This window comes from Lepus europaeus, chromosome 5, assembly GCF_033115175.1.
Source record: "Lepus europaeus isolate LE1 chromosome 5, mLepTim1.pri, whole genome shotgun sequence".
NCBI lineage: Eukaryota > Metazoa > Chordata > Mammalia > Lagomorpha > Leporidae > Lepus > Lepus europaeus.
In genome coordinates, this window is record NC_084831.1 from 42,401,185 (window position 1) to 42,424,134 (window position 22,950).

At 38.5% G+C, this 22,950-nt stretch overlaps 1 protein-coding gene across 1 annotated transcript in view; it reads right to left on the minus strand.

Annotated features, from left to right (window-relative positions):
* The window catches only part of FAF1 (Fas associated factor 1), a 476,212-nt gene that overhangs the window by 412,520 nt on the left and 40,742 nt on the right, over positions 1 to 22,950 (minus strand). Inside the window, exon 2 of the mRNA XM_062191295.1 lies at positions 20,041 to 20,109. Coding sequence (XP_062047279.1) covers positions 20,041 to 20,109 — 69 coding nt within the window. The remainder of the gene's footprint in view (positions 1 to 20,040; positions 20,110 to 22,950) is intronic.

Here is a 22,950-nt window from a genome sequence, read left to right on the forward strand (position 1 = left end):
ACAAGACGCCTCAAGTGCTTGGCCCCTGTACCCATGTAGTAGACCTGGAGGAAGCTCCTGACTCCTGGCTTTGGACTGGCTCAGCCACAGCCATCGCAACCATTTGGGGAAAAGAACCCAGAGGCACAGGCAGTCAAAACCAGAATTAAGAACTAGTATTACATCAAATTGAGAAGTTTTCTGTAAAGCAAAAGAAATAGTCAGGAAAGTGAAGAGGCAATCAACAGAATGGTAAAAAATATTTGCAAATTATGTAACTGATAAAGGATTAATAACCAGAATCTACAAAGAAATCAAGAAATTCCACAACAACAAAACCCAATTAGGAGATGGGCCAAGGACCTAAACAGACATTTTTCAAAAGAGGAAATCCAAATGGCCAACAGACACATGAAAAAATGTTCAGGATCACTAGCCATTAGCGAAATGCAAATCAAAACCACAGCGAGAATTCACCTCACCCCAAGTTAGATTGGCTCTAATAAGGAAATCAACAAACAACAAATGCTGGCAATGATTTGGGGGAAAAAGCACACTAATCCACCGTTGGTGGGAATGGAAACTGGTAAAGCCACTATGGAAGACAGTTTGGAGATACCTCAGAAATCTAAATATAGCCCTACCACACAACCCAACCATCCAAATCCTTGGAATTTATCCAAGGAAAATTAAATTGGCAAATAAAAGAGCTATCTGCACCTCCATGTTTATTGCAGCTCAATTCACAATAACTAAGACATGGAATCAACCTAAATGCCCATTATCGGAAGACTGGATAAAGATATTATGGGATAGGTACTCTATGCAATACTACACAACAGGAAAAACAATGAAATCGTCATTTGCAACAAAATGGAGGAATCTGGAAAACATCATGCTGAGCAAAATAAGCCAGTCCAAAGGGAAAATATCATATGTTCTCCCTGATTTGTGACAACTGAGTACCTAAAAGGAAACCTGTAGAAGTGAAACTGACACTATGAGAAGCAATGACTTGATAAGCCCCTGTCCTGACTGTCGAGGAACAGCTTACTATTTTATTCTTATTAGTATTATCTTTTTCTACTTAATACCATCAGTTGGACTCTTAACACAGAATTATTCTTAGGTGTTTAAATCCAATTGAAAATTGATCTGTTAAAAATAAGAGTGGGAATAAGAAATGGAGATGTACAGTTCAGCACATGTTCCCTCGGACTTACCCCAAAAGGTAAAGCAAAAAACTTGCCATGGGACTCCAAATCCCATTAAGTTGGCAGGTATCAATGCTATCTTACTAGTTAAAGTGATCAGTTTAAGTTCATAACTGATCATAAAGATAGGATTAAGTGTCAAAGGAATAACATAAGTAATACCAAGTGGCTGCTAATAATAACAGATAGATTAAAAAGGAGAGAGGATCTAACATGGGAAGCAGGACACACAGCAGACTCATAGAATGACAGACACCCCAAACAGCACTCTGGCCTCAGAATCAGCCCTTAAGGCATTCAGATCTGACTAAAAAGTCCTTAAGAGCATTTCAGGAATGGAAGCCAAGACACTGTGGCAAAAAAATGACCTACATGAAAGATCTCTGTGAGTGAGATCCCAGTGGAAAGAATAGGCCATCATGGAAGAAGGTACCTTTCTCTGAAGGGAGGAGAGAACTTCCACATTGTCTAAATAATGTCAGAGTTTGTGGACTCAAGAGGCTTCCATAGCCTTGGCAGTTCACAACAAGAGCCTCGGGTGATCACAGATGTCATAAATAAGAGTGTCAATTGCTAAATCAACAACAGGCGTCACTGTGCATGTGCTCCCCATTGGGACCGCTGTCCTTAATGTACTCTAGAAAATACTACACAACAGAAAAAAAAAAAAAAGAAGAAGAAGAAGAAATCTGGTCATTTGCAACAAAATGGAGAAATCTGGAAATCATCATGTTGAGGGAAATAAGCCAGTTCCAAAGGGACAAATATCATATGTCCTGGTCTGTGACAACTATTGAGCACCTAAAAGGAAACCTGTAGAAGTGAAACTGACACTTGTACTATGAGAATTAACGGTAAAACTAGTCTTCAAATAGTACTTTACACTTTGTGTGTCTGTGTGGGGTGCAAACGCTTCTAATCTTTACTTAGTATAGAATTGATCTGTATATAAAGATAATTAAAAATGAATCTTAATGAAGAATGAGATGGGAGAGGGAGTAGGAGGTGGGATGGTTTGGGGGTGGAGGGGCAAGTATGGGGGGAAGAACCACTATAATTCAAAAGTTGTACTTATGAAATTTATATTTATTAAATGCTTTCTTTAAAAAAAAAAAAAAAGAATTGCTGATTCTCAAACTCATTCGACCAACAAGGATCCATGATGCCCTCTTGAATATTTTCAATAGGAAAATGTTTGTTCTCTCTGACATGATTTAATAGCTTAATGTTCAGAGTCCTCAAGTCAAATAATATCAAGCATCTGAAGTTAGTGGGCAGAAATTATGCTTATTTAATTCTCACAAATTAAGGAAAGTATATATGTACAAGACAAAATATAACACCAGTTTGGGATGGGGTAGGACTGGCTTTAAAATACTTTTTAAGTAAGTATGCTGGCATTATCATATACAATATACAAGTTTTTCCACCATGTGTTTTCCAAGGATATGGAGAAATTGGAATCCATGTCTACTGTTGAGAATGTAAGTTGACACAGCCAGCCACTATGGAAAACAAGGAGCTCAAAAAATTAAAAATGCAAAAAAAAAAAAAAAGCAAATATAATATGATCCAGTTATCCCATTCCTAAATATATAGCCTACAGAACTGAAATCAGGGTCTTGAAGAGATATTTGCACATCCATGTTCATAACAGCACTATCCAAATAGCCAAAGATGGAAGAAACTCAAATGTCCATCAAAAGATGAACAGATGAACAAAATGTGGTACATTTGTACTGTGAAATTACTATTCACCTTTAAACAGAAAAATGTCCTTTCACATGCTACAACACGCATGAATCTTGAGACCATAATGCTAAGTGAAATAACCCTGTCCAAAAAAAAAAAAATGCTATTTGTCTCTACATAAATAAAGTACCTAAACTAGTTAAATTCAAAGACACAGAAGGTAGAATGTGTTTATCAGGGACTGGGAAGAGAGAAGTGGGAGAATTGTTGTTTAACAGGCATAGAGCTTTCACTTTGCAAAATGAACAAGATTTGAGATCTATTTCACAAAAATTTGAATATACTTGAAACCACTGAACTCGTACAATTAAAAATTTTTAAGACAGTAAATTTTTTTACCTCTTTGTAAGCATAATTAAAAACATATTTCAAAAAAATGCCTTCAAACAAAGAGGAAAAAGGAAAGGAAAATTAAAATAAATATTCTCTAAGAATACTTTCCTCTCTTACAGGCCAATGTAATGTGAACTTTAAAAATATTCACATTGTAGATCAGTGTTGTGGCGCACTGGGTAAAGCTGCCACCTGCGACACTAGCATATCATTAAGAGGGCTGTGTTTTGAGTCCTGGCTACTCCACTTCAAATTCAGCATCTATGTACTGGGAAACCAGTAGAAGACAGTCCAAGTTCCTGGACTCCTACAACCCATGTGGGAGACCAGAATGAGAATTCTTGGCTCTCAGCTTCGGCTTAGCCAATTCTCAGTCATTATGCCCATCTGAGGAGTTATCTGGTAGATCGAAGAGCTCTTCCTGTCTACCGCTGCAGCCCTTCTCTGTTACTTTACTTTCAAATAAGTAAAAAAAAAAAATCTCTTTAAAAAAAAAAAAAAATTCACAATGGCCAATTCCTAAGTTAGTGAAATTGTTAGGCTAAATATTATTGGCAAAAACATGTGAAAATACTAATGCCTGTATAATGTATCAATTTACTGTAAAGAGTAACAGCTATGCCTCCATGTTTATTGAAGCTCAATTCACAATAGCTATTACATGGAAGCAACCAAAATGTCCATCAACCGAAGACTGGATAAAGAAATTATGGGATATGTAAACTATGGAATACTATATGGCAGTAAAAAAGGATGAAATCCGGTCCTTTGCAACAAAATGGAGCAAGCTGGAAAACCTCATACTTAGTGAAATAACTCAGTCCCAAAGAGACAAAACACCATATGTTTTCACTGATTGGGAGAATTAATAGCGCACCTAAAATGAAAGCTACAGAAGCAAAAATTGTCACTTTTAGAATCAATGTCTTAGCCGGCACCGTGGCTCACTTGGCTAATCCTCCACCTGTGGCACCGGCACCCCGGGTTCTAGTCCCCGTTGGAGCGCCAGGTACAAGTCCCAGTTGCTCCTCTTCCAATCCAGCTCTCTGCTGTGGCCCAGGAGGGCAGTGGAGGATGGCCCAAATGCTTGGGTCCCTGAACCCACATGGGAGACCAGGAGGAAGTACCCAGCTCCTGGCTTCAGATCTGCACAGCGCCGGCCATAGCAGCCATTAGGGGAGTAAACCAACAGAAGGAAGATCTTTCTCTCTCTCTCTCTCTGTCTCTCACTGTCCAACTCTGCTTTGCAAAAAAAAAAAAAAAAACAATGTCTTCAAGAATCCTTGACCTGATTGAAAAGAACAGTTTACCACTGTTACTTTTTACTGTGTATATCCTTTTTTGTTTTGTTTTGTTGGTTTTTTTCTGTTTTCTTTCTTTCTCACTCATTTCTCTATTTCATACTATATGTAACACAGAGTTAATTATATCTATTTTAAGGAAATTGGAAAAAAATTCCAGTTAAAAATAAGAGGGGGAATAAGAGATGGAGGAAGTAGTCAAAAACTGTAAAACAGTCTAGTTCTGCATAGAGTCATACAGACTTACCCCTAAGGGTACAGCCTAAGTATTAGTCATGGGTCTCCAAACCCATAAGAATCTGTGGTATAAATGCCATCTTAATTGTTAAAATGATCATATTAAATGTTAAAGGCAACAAACAGATCGGTCTAAGTTTAAGGGATGATATAAATAATATTAAGCAGGGCCAGCACTGTGGCGCAGCAGGTTAACGCCCTGGCCTGAAGCACCGGCATCCCATATGGGCACCAGTTCTAGTCCTGGCTCCTCTTCTTCTGATCCAGCTCTCTGCTGTGGCCTGGGAAAGCAGTAGAAGATGGCCCAGGTCCTTGGGCCCCTGAACCCATGTGGGAGACTGGGAGGAAGCTCCTGGCTCCTGGTTTTGGATCGGCACAGCTCCAGCCGTTGCAGCCATCTAGGGAGTGAACCCAGCAGATAGAAGACCTCTCTGTCTCAACCTCTCTATGTAACTCTGTCTTTCAAATAAATAAAAAATAAATCTTGCAAAAAATAATAATATCAAGTACCCAGTAAAAATAACAGAATTAAAAAGGATGGAAGGACCAACATGGAAAGCAGTCTACACAGCAGACTCCTAGAATGAAATTCGCAGCAAATAACACTCTGACCTCAGAATCAACCCTTAAGGCTTCCTGATCGGGCTGAAAGGCCTGCAAGAGCATTTCAGGCATGGAAAACCAAGACTCTGTGACAAAAAAAATATCCAACATGGAGGATCTCTGTGAGATCTCAGAGGAAAGAAAGGGTCATCAAAACTACAGCTCATGTGTCTGCCATGATCAGTCTCACCTGAAGCTCAAATGGGGAAGAATCCAGTTCAAAGCTCACTGATGAGATAAATGGCAAGACTTCATTCATTTGGGAATACTGAACTGAGGGCTTCATTTCCTTGCCACTATGCCTTACAAACATGACAACTTCCTTCAAAGCCAGCAAGAGAGAAAGTCTCAAACAAGATGAATATAAAAATTCTATATAACCAAATCACAAAAATAATATCACATAGGGCTGGCGCCATGGCGCAGTAGGTTAATCCCCTGCCTGCGGCACCGGCATCCCAAATGGATGCCGGTCCTAGCCCCAGTTGCCCTTCTTCCAATCCAGCTCTCTGGTATGGCTTGGGAAAGCAGAAGATGGCCCAAGTGTTTGGGCTCCTTCACCTGTGTGGGAGACCAGGAAGAAGCACCTGGCTCCTGGCTTCAGATCGGCGCAGCTCCATTTGGGGAGGAAACAAACAGAAGGAAGACTTTTCTCTCTGTCTCTCCCTCTCAGTGTCTGTAACTTTCTCTCTCAAATAAATAAATAAAATCTTAAAAAATAAAATAAAAAAATAATATCACATAACCTTGCTGAATTGGTTATAGGTAAGTCACAAGTTCTACCCACACTTGAAGGAAAGGTATTAAACAAGGTCATGAACAGTGAAAGGCAGGCATCACTAGGAGCCATCTTAGAGTTGCTACATAAAGTATCGGTCCGGCGCCGTGGCTCACTAAGCTAATCCTCTGCCTGCAGCGCTGGCACACTGGGTTCTAGTCCTGGTCAGGGTGCCACATTCTGTCCCGGTTGCTCCTCTCCTAGTCCAGCTCTCTGCTGTGGCCCAGGAAGGCAGTGGAGGATGGCCCAGGTCCTTGGGCCCTGTACCCACGTGGGAGACCAGGAGGAAGCACCTGACTCCTGGCTTCGGATCAGCACAGCCCGATGGCCGCAGCGCCTTGGGCCTTAGCACCCTTGTGGGAGACCCCGAGGAGGCGCCTGGCTCCTGGCTTCAGATCGGTGTAGCTCCAGCCTTTGCGGCCATCTGGGGAGTAAACCAATGGATGGAAGACCTATCTCTCTGTCTCTGCCTCTGCCTCTCTGTAACTCTGCCTTTCAAACAAATAAATAAATCTTTTAAAAATTAATGTATCTGTGAATTTATACATATACTTCCAAATATATCCATATGAATTCAAATATACTCATTCAAATTTGTTTTTACATTCCTATCCCTCTACTTAAGATACATATTAAATAAAGCCCATGAGCCCTAGGCAATACAATTAAAAAGAAAACTTAAACTAGGCACATGATAGTTAAACAGTTAAAAACCAAATACATAGTAAAGCTTAAAAGCAAAAAAAAAAAGGGGGGGGGGTACATTTAACTTCCAGAAGCAAAAGTAAATCCAACACCTTTCTTCCCAGAAACAATGGAAGCCTGATGAAAAGAAAATGTTTTCAAAGTAATGAGAGAAAAAAGTAAGCCTTCTTACCTAGAATATTTATATCTCCCCAAAAAAACACTTCAGAAATGATGCTGGGGATGGACAGACTAAGACTCTGGGCCAGAATCCTGTATGGGAGTGCCTGGGTTGGAGTTCCAGCTCCACTTAGAATTCCTCCTTCCTCTTGATGTTCATCCTGGAGGTGGAAGTTGGCAGCCCAAGTACTTGGGTCCCTGCCACCCATGTGGAAGACCCTAATTGAGTTTCATGCTTCTAGCTTCAGCCTGGCCAAGCCCCAGCTGTTACCAGCATTTGGGAAGTGAACCAGCACACTGATGACTTCTGTCTCTCTCTGCCTTTCAAATAAACAAAAACAAAAACTTAATTAATTAATTTTTAAAGAATGAAGTTAAAGAGCAGCCATTTAGCCTCATGGTTGAGATGTCCAGGTCCCAGCTCCAGCTCCTGCCCTGACCCAGCCCCACTTTTTGTAGGCATTTGGACAATGGGCCACAAGGTAGGAGCATATTCCCTCCCTCTCTTCCACCTTCCTTTCAAACAAACTTGGAGAAAAAAGACGACGACAAAGTGAAGACAATATGAAAAATGAATAAGATAATATTTGCTAAGAGGCCTACAATGAAGGGAAAAGTAAAAGATGTTCTTCAAGCAGAAAGAAAACAAAAGATAAAAGTTTTAAGACAAAATATAACATCTCATGTATATAGGCTAAATGGTCCAATGATTAAAAACCTGGACTTCAAATATATTTTCACAAATATTTGACAAGATACACATCTTTGGGGGAAAAAAAAAAAACCAGATACTTTTAAAAGTAGTTTTGAAAACTAGAAACAGAAATATCATGAAAATACTGAGAGCTACTGTAAATGTGGTTAGTATTAGACAAAAAAGACTTTAAGGAAAGAGGAAATGCTTTCCCATAATGATAAAAGGGTCAATCTGGCAGGGATAGGTATCATTCTGTCTTAAGAGCAGAGATGTAAAATTCCTAAATAAAACATAAGCAAAATATAAGAAGCAAATGAAAAACATTAAGTATAACATTCAAGTAATTCACAATATAAACAGGCTAAAGAAGAAAATGTCTATGGTCACTTCAATCAATAAAATCCAGTATTGATTCTAAATACTAAAAATAATTTTTTAAAAAAGTTTAAAATGTTATTTTAATTAAAAAAAAATAAGAGCAGGTGGTTAGGCTATCAGTAAAGATGCCAGTTAAGACACTCATGTCCTTTATTATACTTAGGTTAGACATCTATGACTGGCTTCTGAATCCAGCTTCTTCCTGGGAACAGAGTTGATGGCTCACGTGATTGGATTCCTGTTATCCAGATGCGAGACCTGGATTGAGTTCCCAGCTCCTGTCAGACTTAACCCAGTCCAGGCTCAGCCATCATGGGCATTTGGGGAGTAAAGCAGAGGATGGAAATGTGTGCTCTCACAATCTCACTCTCTCTCTCTTTGTATATATGCTTGCATGAGAGAGAGAGAGAGTGTGTGTGTGTGTATGTGTGTGTATGTTTCTCTGCCTCACAAATAAACAATTTTTTTAAAAAATGAAACATGATGAAATGCCTGTATGCCCAAAAGAATGAATAAAAGAAAAAAGGCTGGCAAGTATGAGCAAAAATGTACAGCAACTGGATCTCTTATATTCAGCCAATGAGAGACTAAGAGGTAGTTTGCTGTGCTGAAAATTACTCTTGTGAAAGGTACTAAATTGCACTCAGTGTGGAGGGCAAGTGGGTAAGAGAGGAACATTACTGTGAGAATATACTAAAACTGAAGTAGATAACAAAACAAGGCCAAGCAAAACAGTCTGTTGTTTGATGGGGTAAAATAAATCTAAAAAGGCATCATCCTTTAAGTACTTGTCCAATGAAATCATACAGTTTTGCTGTCACAGCATTACCTACTGTGAATTACTAATACAATGTGCCATGAACAGTAAATCTATTCACCTCCAACTAAGCAGTCTTTCATTCATTATAGTTTAACTTCAAGAGTGTAGATAATATCTGCTGCCTTCCTCAATAAATTCCACAAGAAGAAAAAAGGAATGTATTCCAGAGTTACGTAGGGAAGTGAGAATACCGCTTAGTATTAAAGGCTGTCAAAGACAACATCCTTTCCCAAAAGTTCATTTCTCTTTCAGAGTATTTTGTACTACTGAGTGGAAACATCAGGAAACTGAGAAACTAACCATTAAACCTTCTTGTTTCTGTTCCACTTGTTTCTTCTAAATCTGGGCAGTTATACTGTATCCTGCTTCTGAGAAACAAATTATTAACAAACCAAGAACCAACATCTCAGTTGTTTAAACCTCACAAATCAAATTGCTTTTGTGAGTAAAAAAAATTAGTCTAAACCAAAGTTTTTTAATAGTTCTTTGAAAGCAACTGTGAGGTCACAAAAATACTAATGGTTTGGTAATTAGATGAAACATAGATACTACCGAACCCTTGGTATCTTGCTATATCCCTTTTGGGTCCAGGTGGGCTGATGGAAGAGAACTGCATCCACATCACAGACACTCAGAATAAACAATCTACCTAACCCTCTCCTCATGATCCCCCAAGCATCATTTAAGACAGAGAAAACGAAAAAACAAAGACACAAAATTTTCTATAGTAGTAATTAAATACATTCAAACTGCTCATTAGATCAATTCAAACTGATCACCTAAGCAACTAATACATCAGTTATAAAACATGCTCAAGTTTTATCAATGTACTTCTTATCATCACAATAGATCCTATTACTAATTTATCAAATAATTTAGCTACAGTATTTTAAGACTTCCTCCCAAATTCAACAGTTTCTATATCACACTAAAATACAAAATGAATTTATATAAAGCTTTACTGAAAAACACAAAAAGGAAATTTGAAGAAATGGTGAGCTGACCTTGAATGGAAAGACCATGGAATGATGCCAATTCCTTTCAAATTAACATAAAAGACTAAAGAAGTTCCAATAATGATACCATCAGAATTTTTACAGTAAACTAGACAAAATATTTCTAAAATCAATCTTAGAAGAAAAAACAGTGGAAAATAATCAAAACAGTTTTATTAAAGAATATGCATGGGGCCGGCGCTGTGGCACAGTGGATTAAAGCCTTTGCTTGCAGTGCCGGCACCCCACGTGGGCACTGGTTCAAGTCTCGGCTGCTCCTCTTCCGATCCAGCTCTTTGCTATGGCCTGGGAAAGCAGTAGAAGATGGCCCAAGTCCTTGGGACCTGCACCTGCACAGTAGACACGGAAGAAGCTCCTGGCTCCTGGTTTCGGATCAGCTCAGCTCCGGCCGTTGCAGTCATTTGGGAGTGAGCCAACAAAATGGAAGACCTCTCTCTCTCTCTGGCTCTACCTCTCTCTATAACTCTTTCAAATAAATAATAAAATTTAATACTGTTAAAAAGAATATGCATACATTTGCCCCACTTCTGAAATTTAATATTATGAAGTTACATTCAAGTAAAATGTAGTTCAAGAATAAATTTTAATAATCAAACAGATCAGGGAGACACAAGATGGCTGAACAGGGAAAAGACATGCTGATTTTGACCACAGGCAGATAAAAGAAGAAAACTGGAATAACTGCATTTCTAGGGGATAGTTGTAAAGAAGTTTGCAGCAGGAATTCTACAGAAAGAACAGAGACATCGAGGAGCGTAGTAGAAAGTACAAACATGCGGCAGTAAATGGGGACACCACCAGTAACTCTTCTTGGAGTTAAGTGAGAGGAGTCTGCAGAAGCACTTGTCATTGGTGATACTGCCTGAGGGCAAACCTTGCTGACCACACTGACTTTGAGTCCAACATGGAACACTAGCCGGGGGTCAGGGTGCCCATCTATCCCTGTGAAGGGATAGAACATTGCTTTCCTCCCATGCCCTGACAAAAGGGGCCAGCAACTAGCAGGGTGGAAGCATCATCTTAATAAGGAAAACGGAGGCTGTTGTGACTCACACAACGAATTTTATTGGAGGGATAAATCTGCATTCCTCAACTGACTTTGAGTCTGACCCGGAAGATTGGCAGAGGGTGAAGTGCTCTGCTACCCTTACTCTATTATGGGTGCTGGGACTCAAACTGTGAAGGTGGAGCACCAACACGTAGTTGGCTCTGGGAACACCTGAGCTCTGTGGACAGGGTAGGCTCCCGAGGCTGACAGCGGGCCCTCTGTTCCCTTTGCCTACTGGAGCCCTGTGTGCTGGGCCTGTGGGAATTCTGTGACTGTCTGACAGGGTGTGGGGTGTAGCTGGGTCACTGGGTAATCACTATGTCTCGCTGCAGAGGCTCAGAGTTCACTGAGTGTCTGGAGTGGATCACTGCAGGGGGTTCTGTGCTCACACTGAGGACCACACTAATCCTTTGTGTGGGTCATGTGCCTGTGCAGGTGGGATTTGTAGCCACTGTGAGTTGACCCTGTACATTGATCACAAGGTCAGAGAAGAGGAGAGACTGTGATCACACCAGTCAGTATGTTCATACCTTCCTGCCAGATGACAAAAGAGATCTACTACACCCAATTTGGTTATCACCCTGGACTCCTGGCCACCCAGCACAGCCTCTGGAAATCCACTGAGGGAGCAGATGCTCCAATAAGCCAGAGTCATAATTCAAAGATAAAAACCAGCAGAGGATAAAAGTGTTTCCACAAATGCCTAAAATTAAACATGGAAACAGAAGAAATATGAACAAAGACGACAATATGACTCCCCCAAAAGAAACACATCAATATTAGAATGTAAAGACAAAAAAACTGATGAAATGCCTGAAAACGAACACAAAGAATAATCATAAGATTACTAAAAAAAAAACAGAGAAGCAAATACATGAGTTAAAGAAATCCAAATAAAACATGTATAAAAATTTTTCCAGGAGGTTTAAACAGAAATCAATATTAGAAATATTACAATGAAGAATATTAGAAAAATTTAGAATGAAGAATATTACAAATGAAGAATTCAATATGAGAAACAGAAAATACAATGGAAATCATAAGAACAGAATCAATGAGGCAGAAAAAAGAATATCCAAGCAAGAAGACAAATCTCTGGAAATTTAAAAAAAAAAAAAAAAAAAACAAGAAGAAAATTAGAAAACTGAAAATAGAGTTCAAGAAGGGAAACTACAGATTGGCCCAGCTCTGGCCATAGTGGCCATTTGGGGAGTAAACCAGTGCATGGAAGACCCCTCTTTCTCTCTCTCTGCCTCTGCCTCTCTGTAACTCTGACTTTCAAATAAATAAATGAATCTTTTAAAAAATAAAATAAAAGAGACATTGAACAATTTGTCAGCACTTGTCCAGCCTTACAAATGATACTCAAGGATGTGCTAAACAAAGAGAACAGTCAACACCAAGAAAGAATGCGATGGCAGAAAATTTCCTAGTAAAAGTACAAAGGAAATCCAAGGCAAATTATAGGAATATTTATGAAAAAATGAAAACACCAAGTTTTACTTATCAATAATACTCTTGAAAATAAATGGCTTAAATTCTCCACTTTTACCCAGTAATAGCTATTTCTTGGGCCTCAGTTTCTCACTTATAAAACAAAGTCAATACCCAGCTTCCACCTTTTGGAACTGCTGTATTACATGAGGTAATAGAGGTTAATCACTTGTCATAATGCTCAGTGCAAAGAAGGCCTTCATTCAGACATTAGAAGGTGTGAAGACTGTCAGGTTACAAAGTTGAGAAATCAAAAAATTCTGTAAATAATGGGTTTACAGTCCCTTATGGGCAAAAGAAACAAAGAAGATTATAGCAAGTGAGGAGAAACTGATATGATGAGATATCCCTTCAGAGTAACTTCTCTTTTGTCATAGCAAGCATCTGTGCAAATACAAACCAGTGTCTGATGGCCACTGATGAAGGGCAGTGCTTAATGGCTGGCTGCTTTCTGATGAGGACAGAGACTCATTACGTCACTTGTTAGACTATTCATTCATAAACCTGCAGGTGTTCATAACCCAGTGAAAAGTAGAAAAACATGGCACATTCGAGGACCTTTATAGCCCGGTCTTGAGCCGGGTAGTGGAAGAAACTGTTCTATGAAACTTTAGGATAATTGTTAAGATGTATCTCTTCAAAAGTGATCATTGGTGGATGCAAATGTCAAAAAGCAATTCAATGAAACAAAATAGGGCAGATTATGTGCATAACTTTCCTCGGTTTTAACCTTTTTAGTGTATATGACAACTGTATGCTTTTCTTGATACAAAATTATTTTGAAAATAGAAATTCAGGCTGGCGCCATGGCTTAACAGGCTAATCCTCTGCCTTGCGGCGCCGGCACACTGGGTTCTAGTCCCGGTCGGGGTGCCAGATTCTATCCTGGTTGCCCCTCTTCCAGGCCAGCTCTCTGTTATGGCACGGGAAGGCAGTGGAGGATGGCCCAAGTCCTTGGGCCCTGCACCCGTATGGGAGACCAGGAGAAGCACCTGGCTCCTGGCTTCGGATCAGCACAATGCGCCGGCCGCAGCGGCCATTGGAGGGTGAACCAACGGCAAAAAGGAAGACCTTTCTCTCTGTCTCTCTCTCACTATCCACTCTGCCTGTCAAAAAAAAAAAAAAAATAGAAATTCAAAGAAGATACAGAAATATTTGTGCTGGTCTGTTTCATTTTTATCTTGGGTGGGAACATGAAGTTAAGAATAAACACAAAGCACTCTCAATAGAGCTTTCCTTCAACATAACATCAATGTCAGCAGCGCAAGCTGCAGAATTTAAATGCAAAGTTCAAAAATCATTTCCTAAGAGCACAGAGTACTTAAAATACAGTATGGCTAGATTAATGTTTACTTATTTCACTTAGCACTGGATTATCAAATATCTTTCCCTGGACCTGCTGGAGCTTATAAAAATTACAATTTATTGAAAGAGTTTCATATATACAGAACACACCTTCAGTGAAACACATAGCAGAGCAATGCCTCCTGCTATTATATATGTCATAAAGTTAACATAAACAAAATGTTAAATGTACAAATGTTTCAAACTCATAAAAATCTATTAAAATATCTGCTTATACTACTACTCATAACTGATTGATTATCATAGTATCTTAATAGAAATGAGAGCAAAACAGATCTTTCAAAAATACTTCATGAAGCACACTGAGTATAATCTAATCCCAACCCTTTGGTTTATTTAAGGAAGTCCAGAGCTTCAGAGAGCTATAACTTGTCCAAGGCCATTCTCAATAAATTAATGGTAAGAGGTTTGAAAAAGCAGGGCTCTTAATTTAAGATTAATGCAATCTGTTTACCACTATAGTTTGTGGTCTAACACTTGATGTTTATATTAGACATTTGATGTTTATGCAAAATTACATAAACCATATTAATTTTATTCTCTCTTGACCTAAATTCTTCTACGCTAAACACAAAAACTGTGCAGTGGGTCACTTCTGGAGATCAGATTATAATTTGTAACCATTAAGAAGCACATTATCATATAAGAAGGCAGTCATGGGGAACAGGAAGAGGGGTGGGAATGTGGGTAGGAAGGCGGGTACAGTAGGAGGAATTGCTATGTTCCTAAAGTTGTATTTATGAAATGCATGCAAATAAACAAACAAACAAATAAATAAAAGCAATCATCTAGAGGCCCTCATTGTGACACAGCAGGTAAACCACAGTCAGGGAGATAGGCATGCCATATTGGGCACTGGTTCAAATCTCAGCTACTCCACTTCCCATTTAACTCCTTTCTCTCCCCCCTCTTTCTGTAACTCTGCCTTTCAAATATATAAATAAATCTTAAAAAAAAAAAAAAAAAGGCAGTCATCTGGTGAAAGATTCTAACTCATTGCCAATAATTTTTCTTTATGTACTTACTTTTCTAGGTATAAAAGAAAAATACTCATCATCAAGGAAGGAATCTCTATTCCAATGACATTCACCTTCTCTCAACTCTAAGTTCAGGACAAATGAAAATATGGCAACAGTCTGAAGTAGGTGGAAGTAGGGGAAAGCTAAGGGTTCATGTCAAGTAAAACATTAGGCCAAGATACTTCCCAAAAGGATTAAGGTTCAAGTTCTTTTTGTTTTCAGAATTTTAGTATATATAACCTAAACTTCAGTACCCCCCAAAATAAGAATTTAAAACACAAGATTCCGCAGCACTCCTTTGTAGGCAACATATATAATGAAAATAATGTGTAGGATCAAGAAAATAGACTAATGACAAGGAGGCTGGTGCTGTGTTACAGTGGGTTAAAGCCCTGGCCTGCAGCTCCGGCATCCAATATGGGCGCTGGCTCGAGTCCTAGCTGCTCCACTTCTGATCCAGCTCCCTGCTACTGCGTGCCTAGGGAAGCATGAGAGGATAGCCCAAGTCCTTGGGCCCCTGCACCCACATGGGAGACCTGGAAGAAGTTCCTGGTTCCTGGCTTCAGATATGCTTAGCTCTGGTATGCAACTCTGGCCACTGAGGCCATTTGGGGAGTGAACCAGTGGATGGAAGACATTCTCACTCATTCATTCATTCATTCAGCCCCCCCAGAACTCTTTCAAATAAACAAATCTTTTTAAAAAGAGACTAATGACAAGAATTTCTGGGTTTGGGCTATATTTTCATAAAGAATACTTGTTACTTGTGTGTCAAAATCTATAAAATATCTGTAGTCATTATTTTTCAAGAAGTTATTCTCATTCTTGATTATAATATACATACATAGATAAGAGACAATGTATCTTACTGATTTTTCAATACTGTTCTCAAAATCAGTGCTATAATTTTAATGTGTCCTGTAAATTTCATGTGTTGTTGGAAACCTAACCCCAAAATCCTATGATAATAGTATTTAAGAGGGGGAATATTAGGGAGATGACTGGGTCATGAGAGTTCTGCTCCCTCTATTCATGAATTAATGGATTCATGAGTTATCAAGAAAATGGCTTTGTTATTAAAGTGTGCTTTATCTAACATGATTGCTCTGCTCACCATGTGACACCCTCTACAATGTTCCAATACAGGAGGAAGCAATTACCAGTAGCCAGCACAACACTCTTAGGTGCTCTTAGGTTTCCAACCTTCAGACCTGGGACTCAAATAAATTTCTATTCTTTATAAATTACCTGGTCTGTAGTACTTTGTTACAACAGATCTATAACTAACACAGTTGTAGAGTATACATTAGCACATTTTTTTTAAGTCCCTACTGTAATGCACAGGCAAAGTACAGAAGACATTATGTAAAAAGTTACAGAGGAATTTTGAACAAATAATGTATTATTCAAAATACTTAAAAGTTGCAAACAGTATGAAAACAAGAGCAATGAGAACGGCATAGAGCAGATAGCCATGAAGCACAGAAGATCATTACTAGGAACAAAAGTGGATTTTCTGCAGAGCAAAGTCAGTTAGGAGATATATTTTAAAATAAAGCCAAAGTCTGAAGTTGCGTAAGACAGCTCAATACTTTTGCCTGGGCCCAATACACCATGATGGTGCAATTCTGCAATTCATGCCAGTTTGTCCAACCTAACTGCTATTACAATATTTTCTTAAACCAATTGACTCAGAAGCAGCTAGAAAGCAAATCTTACCATTCAATAACTAAACACTGGGAAAATTCTCCTTTTGCAACATTAGACAGACAGGATTGAGAAAATATTCACAAACAATGAGTGTTTTAACCTTCAAACCTATGAACACCAGACCAACAGGAAGCAGATAAGGAAAGAACTTGTATCATAGTCCACAACTTTCCTTTTGTCCATCCTATAGCTCTCGTGTCAGTACCATATAAGTGTAACTTCAAAGAATTTTTCACAAGATACCCCAAAGGTATATAAACTAAATAAAGGAAAGCACTTGTTACAGCAAAAGAAATTTGAATACAAGAATCCTGAAGACATAACTCCAAATGTTTCTGCCCCTTACTTCTTTACACAAAAATCATCTGTCATTAACACCATGCTTTGCTGAAAAACATATAGCACAGTGGTTAAATATAAATTTGAAGTCAGATCTAAATTTCAAAAAGTTCCAAACACAAAAAAGATAAGGAAACACTTCTGTTCCAAGCATTTTGGATAAGATACTCATAAAATTTTAATGAAATAAGCAATTTCAAAAGTATACGTAGTTGGTAGAAACTTAATTTACTGAAAATATCCTGGAATTATATTAGGCAATAAGAATCCAAAACTTTGGGGCCAGCGCTGTGGCACTGCGGGTTAATGCCCTGGCCTGAAGCGCCAGCATACCAAATGGGCACCAGTTTGAGACCCAACTGCTCCACTTCTGATCCAGCTCTCTGCTATGGCCTGGGAAAGCAGTAGAAGATGGTCTAAGTCCTTGGGCGCCTATACCCATGTGGGAGACCTGGAGGAAGCTCCTGGCTTCTGGCTTCGTATCAGCACAGCTTTGGCCATTGCAGCCAAGCGGGGAGTGAACCAGCGGATGGAAGACCTCTCTCTCTTTCTGCCTCTCCTCTCTCTGTGTAACTCTTTCAAATAAATAAATAAATCTTTAAAAAAAAAAAAAAAAAGAATCCAAAACCTTAAGAGGATGCACATAATTTGAGTCAGAAATTCAATTATGAATTGAATTCATTCAATTTCTACTAGGAAAGTAATAGATTAAATATGAAATATGTATGAACAAGAATGTTCTCTACTGTAATGTTCATAATGGCAAACTACTGCAAAATTCTTAAATGTACATTAGTATAGGACTAGTTGGTAAAATTATTATGTTACAAACACACTATTAAATACTAGGCAAAACTAAAAAAGAATGATGAACAGCCACACTGTGTTAGACAGAAAAAGATTCATGATATGCCAAGTGAAAATGAAGACTAAAAAACATTAGGTATAAAATAATTTCATTTACACTAGAAAAAAAGTTTAACCACAAAATTAAAAGAGATACTTAGGAATAATTTACTTAAAAGTGCAAAACAAGTATTATCTTCAAGTGACTGGATTAAAGATTATTACATGTTGAGTATTCCCTATCCAAAGTGTTTGGGAGCGGAAATGTTTCAGATTTTTGAATATTTACACAGATCAAGCACACCCAATCATAAAATATGAAATACAAATGCTCCAAACTCCAAAAATTTTTGGCCATCAAATCACCACTCAAAAATTTCTGGGTTTTTGAATATTTAAGACATCAGATTAGGAATGCTCAACTTGTAACATTTTCTTCTTTGTAATTTTTATGTTTTTATTTTATTATAATGAGCACTACTACTTTTATAGTTTGACAGGAAAAGCTTTTTATGTTTCAAATCTAAAAATATAACATTAGTAAATCTATACAAAGTACACAAATGATCAAGAGTAACTTATAGGAGTACACATTTGGCAAAGCAAAGATGCCACTTGAACACCTCTATCCAGATCAGAATGCCTGAGATTCAATACCCATCCAGCTTAGTCTCCTGATTTCCTGGTAATGTACACCCTGCAGGGCAGCAGGCAATGACTCAAGCAATTAAATCCTGCCATTCATTTGGGAAACCTACACTGAGTTTTCAGCTCCTGGCTTCAGCCTGGCTTGCACTAGCTTTGGTGAGCATTGAGAGAGTGAATCGGCAGATGGAAGACCTCCCTGACTTCCACCCTTCATCTTTGCTATTTAAATAAATAGCTTTCATTAGTTATTTATAGGAGACCAGTGTTGTGACATAGTGGGTTAAGCCATCACCTGTAATGCTGGCCAGTTTGATTCCCAGAGGTTCCACTTGAACTCCAGCTCCATGCTAATATACCTGGGAAAGCAGCAAAAGACAGCCCAAGAACTTGGGTGCTGTACACATTGTGGGAGACCCAGATGAAGCTCCTGGCTCCTCACTTCACCCTAGCCCAGCCCTGGCCATTGCAGCAATTTGGCAAAAGAACCTACGGATGGAAGATCTTTCTCTCTGTCCCTCCTTTTCTCTGTAACTCTGCCTTTCAAATAAATATATAAATCTTTTTATAAAAAATTTATTTTTTAAAGATTTATTTATTTATTTTGAAAGGCAGAGTTACTGAGAGGCAGAGGCAGAGAGAAAAAGAGAGGGGTCTTCCATCCACTGGTTCACTCTCCAGTTGGCCGCCAACGGACAGACCTGCGCCAATCCGAAACCAGGAGCCAGGAGCTTCTTCCAGGTCTCCCATGTGCATGCAGGAGCCCAAGCACGTGGGCCATTTTCCACTGCTTTCCCAGGCCATAGCAGAGAGCTGGATCAGAAGTGGAACAGCCAAGATTTGAACTGGCGCCCATATGGGATGCCAGCACTGCAGGCAGCAGCCCCACACACTATGCCAGAGCAATGGCCCCAAAAACAAGTTATCTATATAAATGCATGTAATATACTCATATGTAAATATGTACTTATATCCAATCTCACTTCTACAAGTACATATCTGAAATTTTGACTTTTGAACATTTAAAAATTACAGCAGTGAGGAACATGTGTGTCATCCTAATACAACCAATAAAGCTCCAATACCATTATACAATGCAGTTTTAGTTCAGTGCTATACTATACCTTGCCTTTTGAATTATTGCCTAAAACAGAAAAAAAAAAAAAAAATCAAAACTACCTCTAATAAACTGCCTGAAATTCATGAAGTAAACCACAGCAGAATGCCAATTCCTTAACAGCTGTAGAAAGAAATAATAATTTGTGAAAGTCCAAGAAAAGAATAACCAGAGTTATTCCGACAAGTCTGACTTTTCTTTCCTTCCAGGCATGTCCAACAAAGTACCACATGTGAAGATAAACCATAACATACAGAAAGGTAAGAGAGTAACTTTAGAAATCATCTAAATGTTCTTAGTATTCATAGTAATTTAATATTGAACTAAAGGTAAACTTCATATTAAAGACATGAAATTTAGATTTGCTCATTTAGATTAGATTTACCGATAGCCTGTGGTATGCAGAATCACCCATAATGAATGTTAAAGATATTCAAAAATTCATAAATTTTGATTACTTATTAGAGAAACAAAAAAGTACTTACCAGTAAGTCCCAATTATTTTGTTCAAGCAATGTAATAGCTTCATCAATGTTTTCAATGCCAGTACATGCCTAGAAACCAAGTAAAAAAGCATTTATATATAATTTTTGAAATGAGGTTATACTTAAAAATGTAAATGGCATAATATGCAATTTAAGTTCAGATAGGTATGCGAACATATTTAAGACACTAAAAGCCTAACACACTTGTGAGCATTTTACACATATATTTTTAACTGTTAATTATACAATAAATTTCCATTACTAGAAATAAAAATAAAGCAATAAAATCATGTTTGAATAGATCTCTAATTAACAAGAACAATTTTTATTAAGTTTCTAAGAGACACTCATATATAAATAAACAAATTTCAACCCAAACCTCGTACTTTATATAAAAGTTAACTTAAAAGTAGCTGTTAAATTTAAAGTCAAAACCTATAAAACTTCTAGATATATGCTAATACAGGAACCAACAAATACACTTGGTTAACAAGTCTACTGAGTTAAGATGTGCCACAAATGTAAAATAAATATGTAGAATCTAGTACAAAATTTAAATGTGAACTATTTCATTAATAATTTTTATCCTGAATACATTCAAATAATTTTTGACATATTGGCTTAAATAAAGCATAATATTAAAATTAATAATGCTCACTGCCTTATTGCTTTAACATTGATAATTTTCAAATTACTTGTGACTTTTATTATATTTCTAGTGTTGTTATAGAAAAAAAACATAGAAGGGGATGCACAGCATTTGGCACAGTGAGTTAAGCCACTGCATGTATGTCAGCATCCCATATCCAAAGGGATATTAAGCCAGTTCAAGTCCCAGATGCTCCATTTCCAAGAAAGCAGTGGAAGATGGCCCAAATACTTGGGCCCTGCCACCTATGTGGGAGACCTAGATGGATTTCCTGGCTACTGGCTTTGGTCTAGCCCAGACCTGGCTGTTGTGGCCATTTGGAGAGTGAGCCAGCAGACTGAAGGTATGACTCCCTCCCTCACTATTTCTCCCTATTTGATGCTCTGCCTTCCTAATAAATAAATATTCAAAACAGAAAAAAAAATAGGATATATTTTTGACCAGATTAGGCAAACAATAAACATGACAGCAAAAAGCACATTTCAAATAACTGATAAAATAGACTTCATTTAAAATTAGACCACTGCTCTTTTAAAGACACTATCAAAAGAACAAAATGCCAACTCATAGACTAAATGTCTGCAAAACATGTCAAACAGAAGATTTATAACCAGAACTTAAGAACTTACAAAATTCAATTTTTTCAAGATTTATTTATTTATTGGAATACAGAGAGAAGGAAAGAGAGAGAGAGAGATCTTCCATTTGCTGGTTCACTGCCCAAATGGACGCAACAGCCATGGCTAGGCCAGGCTGAAGTCAGGAGCCAGGAGATTCTTCGGGGTCTCCCACGTGGGTAAGGGGCCCGAGCACTTGGGCCATCTTCCACTGCTTTCCCAAGCACATTAGCAGGGAGCTGGATCATGAGTAAAACAGCCAGGATTTGAATCAGCGCCCATATGGGATGCCCGCACTGCAGGCGGCAGGCAGCTTTACCCTTACACCACAGTGCTGGCCCCCAACATCATTACTCTTTAGGGAAATGCAAACAAACACAGAGAGATACCATTTCCAAACATTAGAATCATTGTATCTCCACTGCCTAAAGACCCTGAAGTCTAACATCTAAAAATAACAACCTTGAAAGAGTAAAATCCCAAATGTTAATACCTAAAGCAGAAACCCAGAAAACCTCAATGCAAACTGAAAAAGGGCCCATATAAAGAGCTAAATTCTGGGGAAAATATTGGTGTGCATCATGTTTATATACAGCAAATACTTGGAAACCTGGGAAAACATTACGTTCGTTGTATCTGTGTGGGTATTTCCAGAGGAGATTAATGTGTCAGTCTGGGGAACTAAGGAAGATCAATATGGGCAAAGGACCAATTGGTCAAGGAACCCAGAGAGAACAAATCCAGAAGGTAAAATGGCCTCTCTCTCGAAGAGATGAAACAGTTTTCTTCAGCTGCCTTGAACATCTGAACTCCAGGCTTCCAACCATTTCACTCCAGGACTTTCATCAGCATTTTAGGCTTTTTAAATTTCTTTTTTTCAAACATGACTTCAAAAATACATTATTGGGGCCGGGGTTGTGGAGTAGCAGGTTAAGCTGCTACCTGCAAAACTGGCATACCATATGAGCGCTTGTTCATGTCCCAGCTGCTTCACTTCAATCCAGCTACCCGTAAAAGGCCTGGGAAAAGCAGCAGAAGATGGCCAAAGTGCTTGGGCCCCTGCATCCACATGGGAGACCTGGAAGAATCTCCTGGCTCCTGGCTTTGGCCTGGCCCAGCTCTGGCTGCTGTGGCCATTTGGAGAATGAACCAGTGGGTGGAAAATCTCACTTTCTATGTCTCTCCCTCTATCTGTAACTCTGATTTTCAAATAAATAATAAAAAAGAAAAAAAGTAAGTGCATTATCACAACATTAACTTTGTGGGGCTGGCACTGTGGCATAGCAGGTAAAGTTGTCACCTATGATGCCAGCATCCCAAATAGGTACCTGTTCAAGTCCTGGCTGCTGCACTTCCAATACAGCTCTCTACTAATGCCAGGAAAAGCAGCAAAAGATGGCCCAAGTGCTTGGGCCCACTTGGGAGACCTGGATGAAGCTCCTGGCTTTGGCCTGTCCCAGGACTACCCATCGTAAACGTCTAGGGAGTGAACCAGCACAGAGATCCCTCTCTCCTTCTCTTTCTCTAACTCTTTCAAAATAAATAATCTTTTTAAAAAATTTGACTTTGTTTATAGGCATTGTGTGGTTACACAAAAACATGGAAACGTCCTCAGCAATTGAAGAGATAGCCTTTTTTGTACAT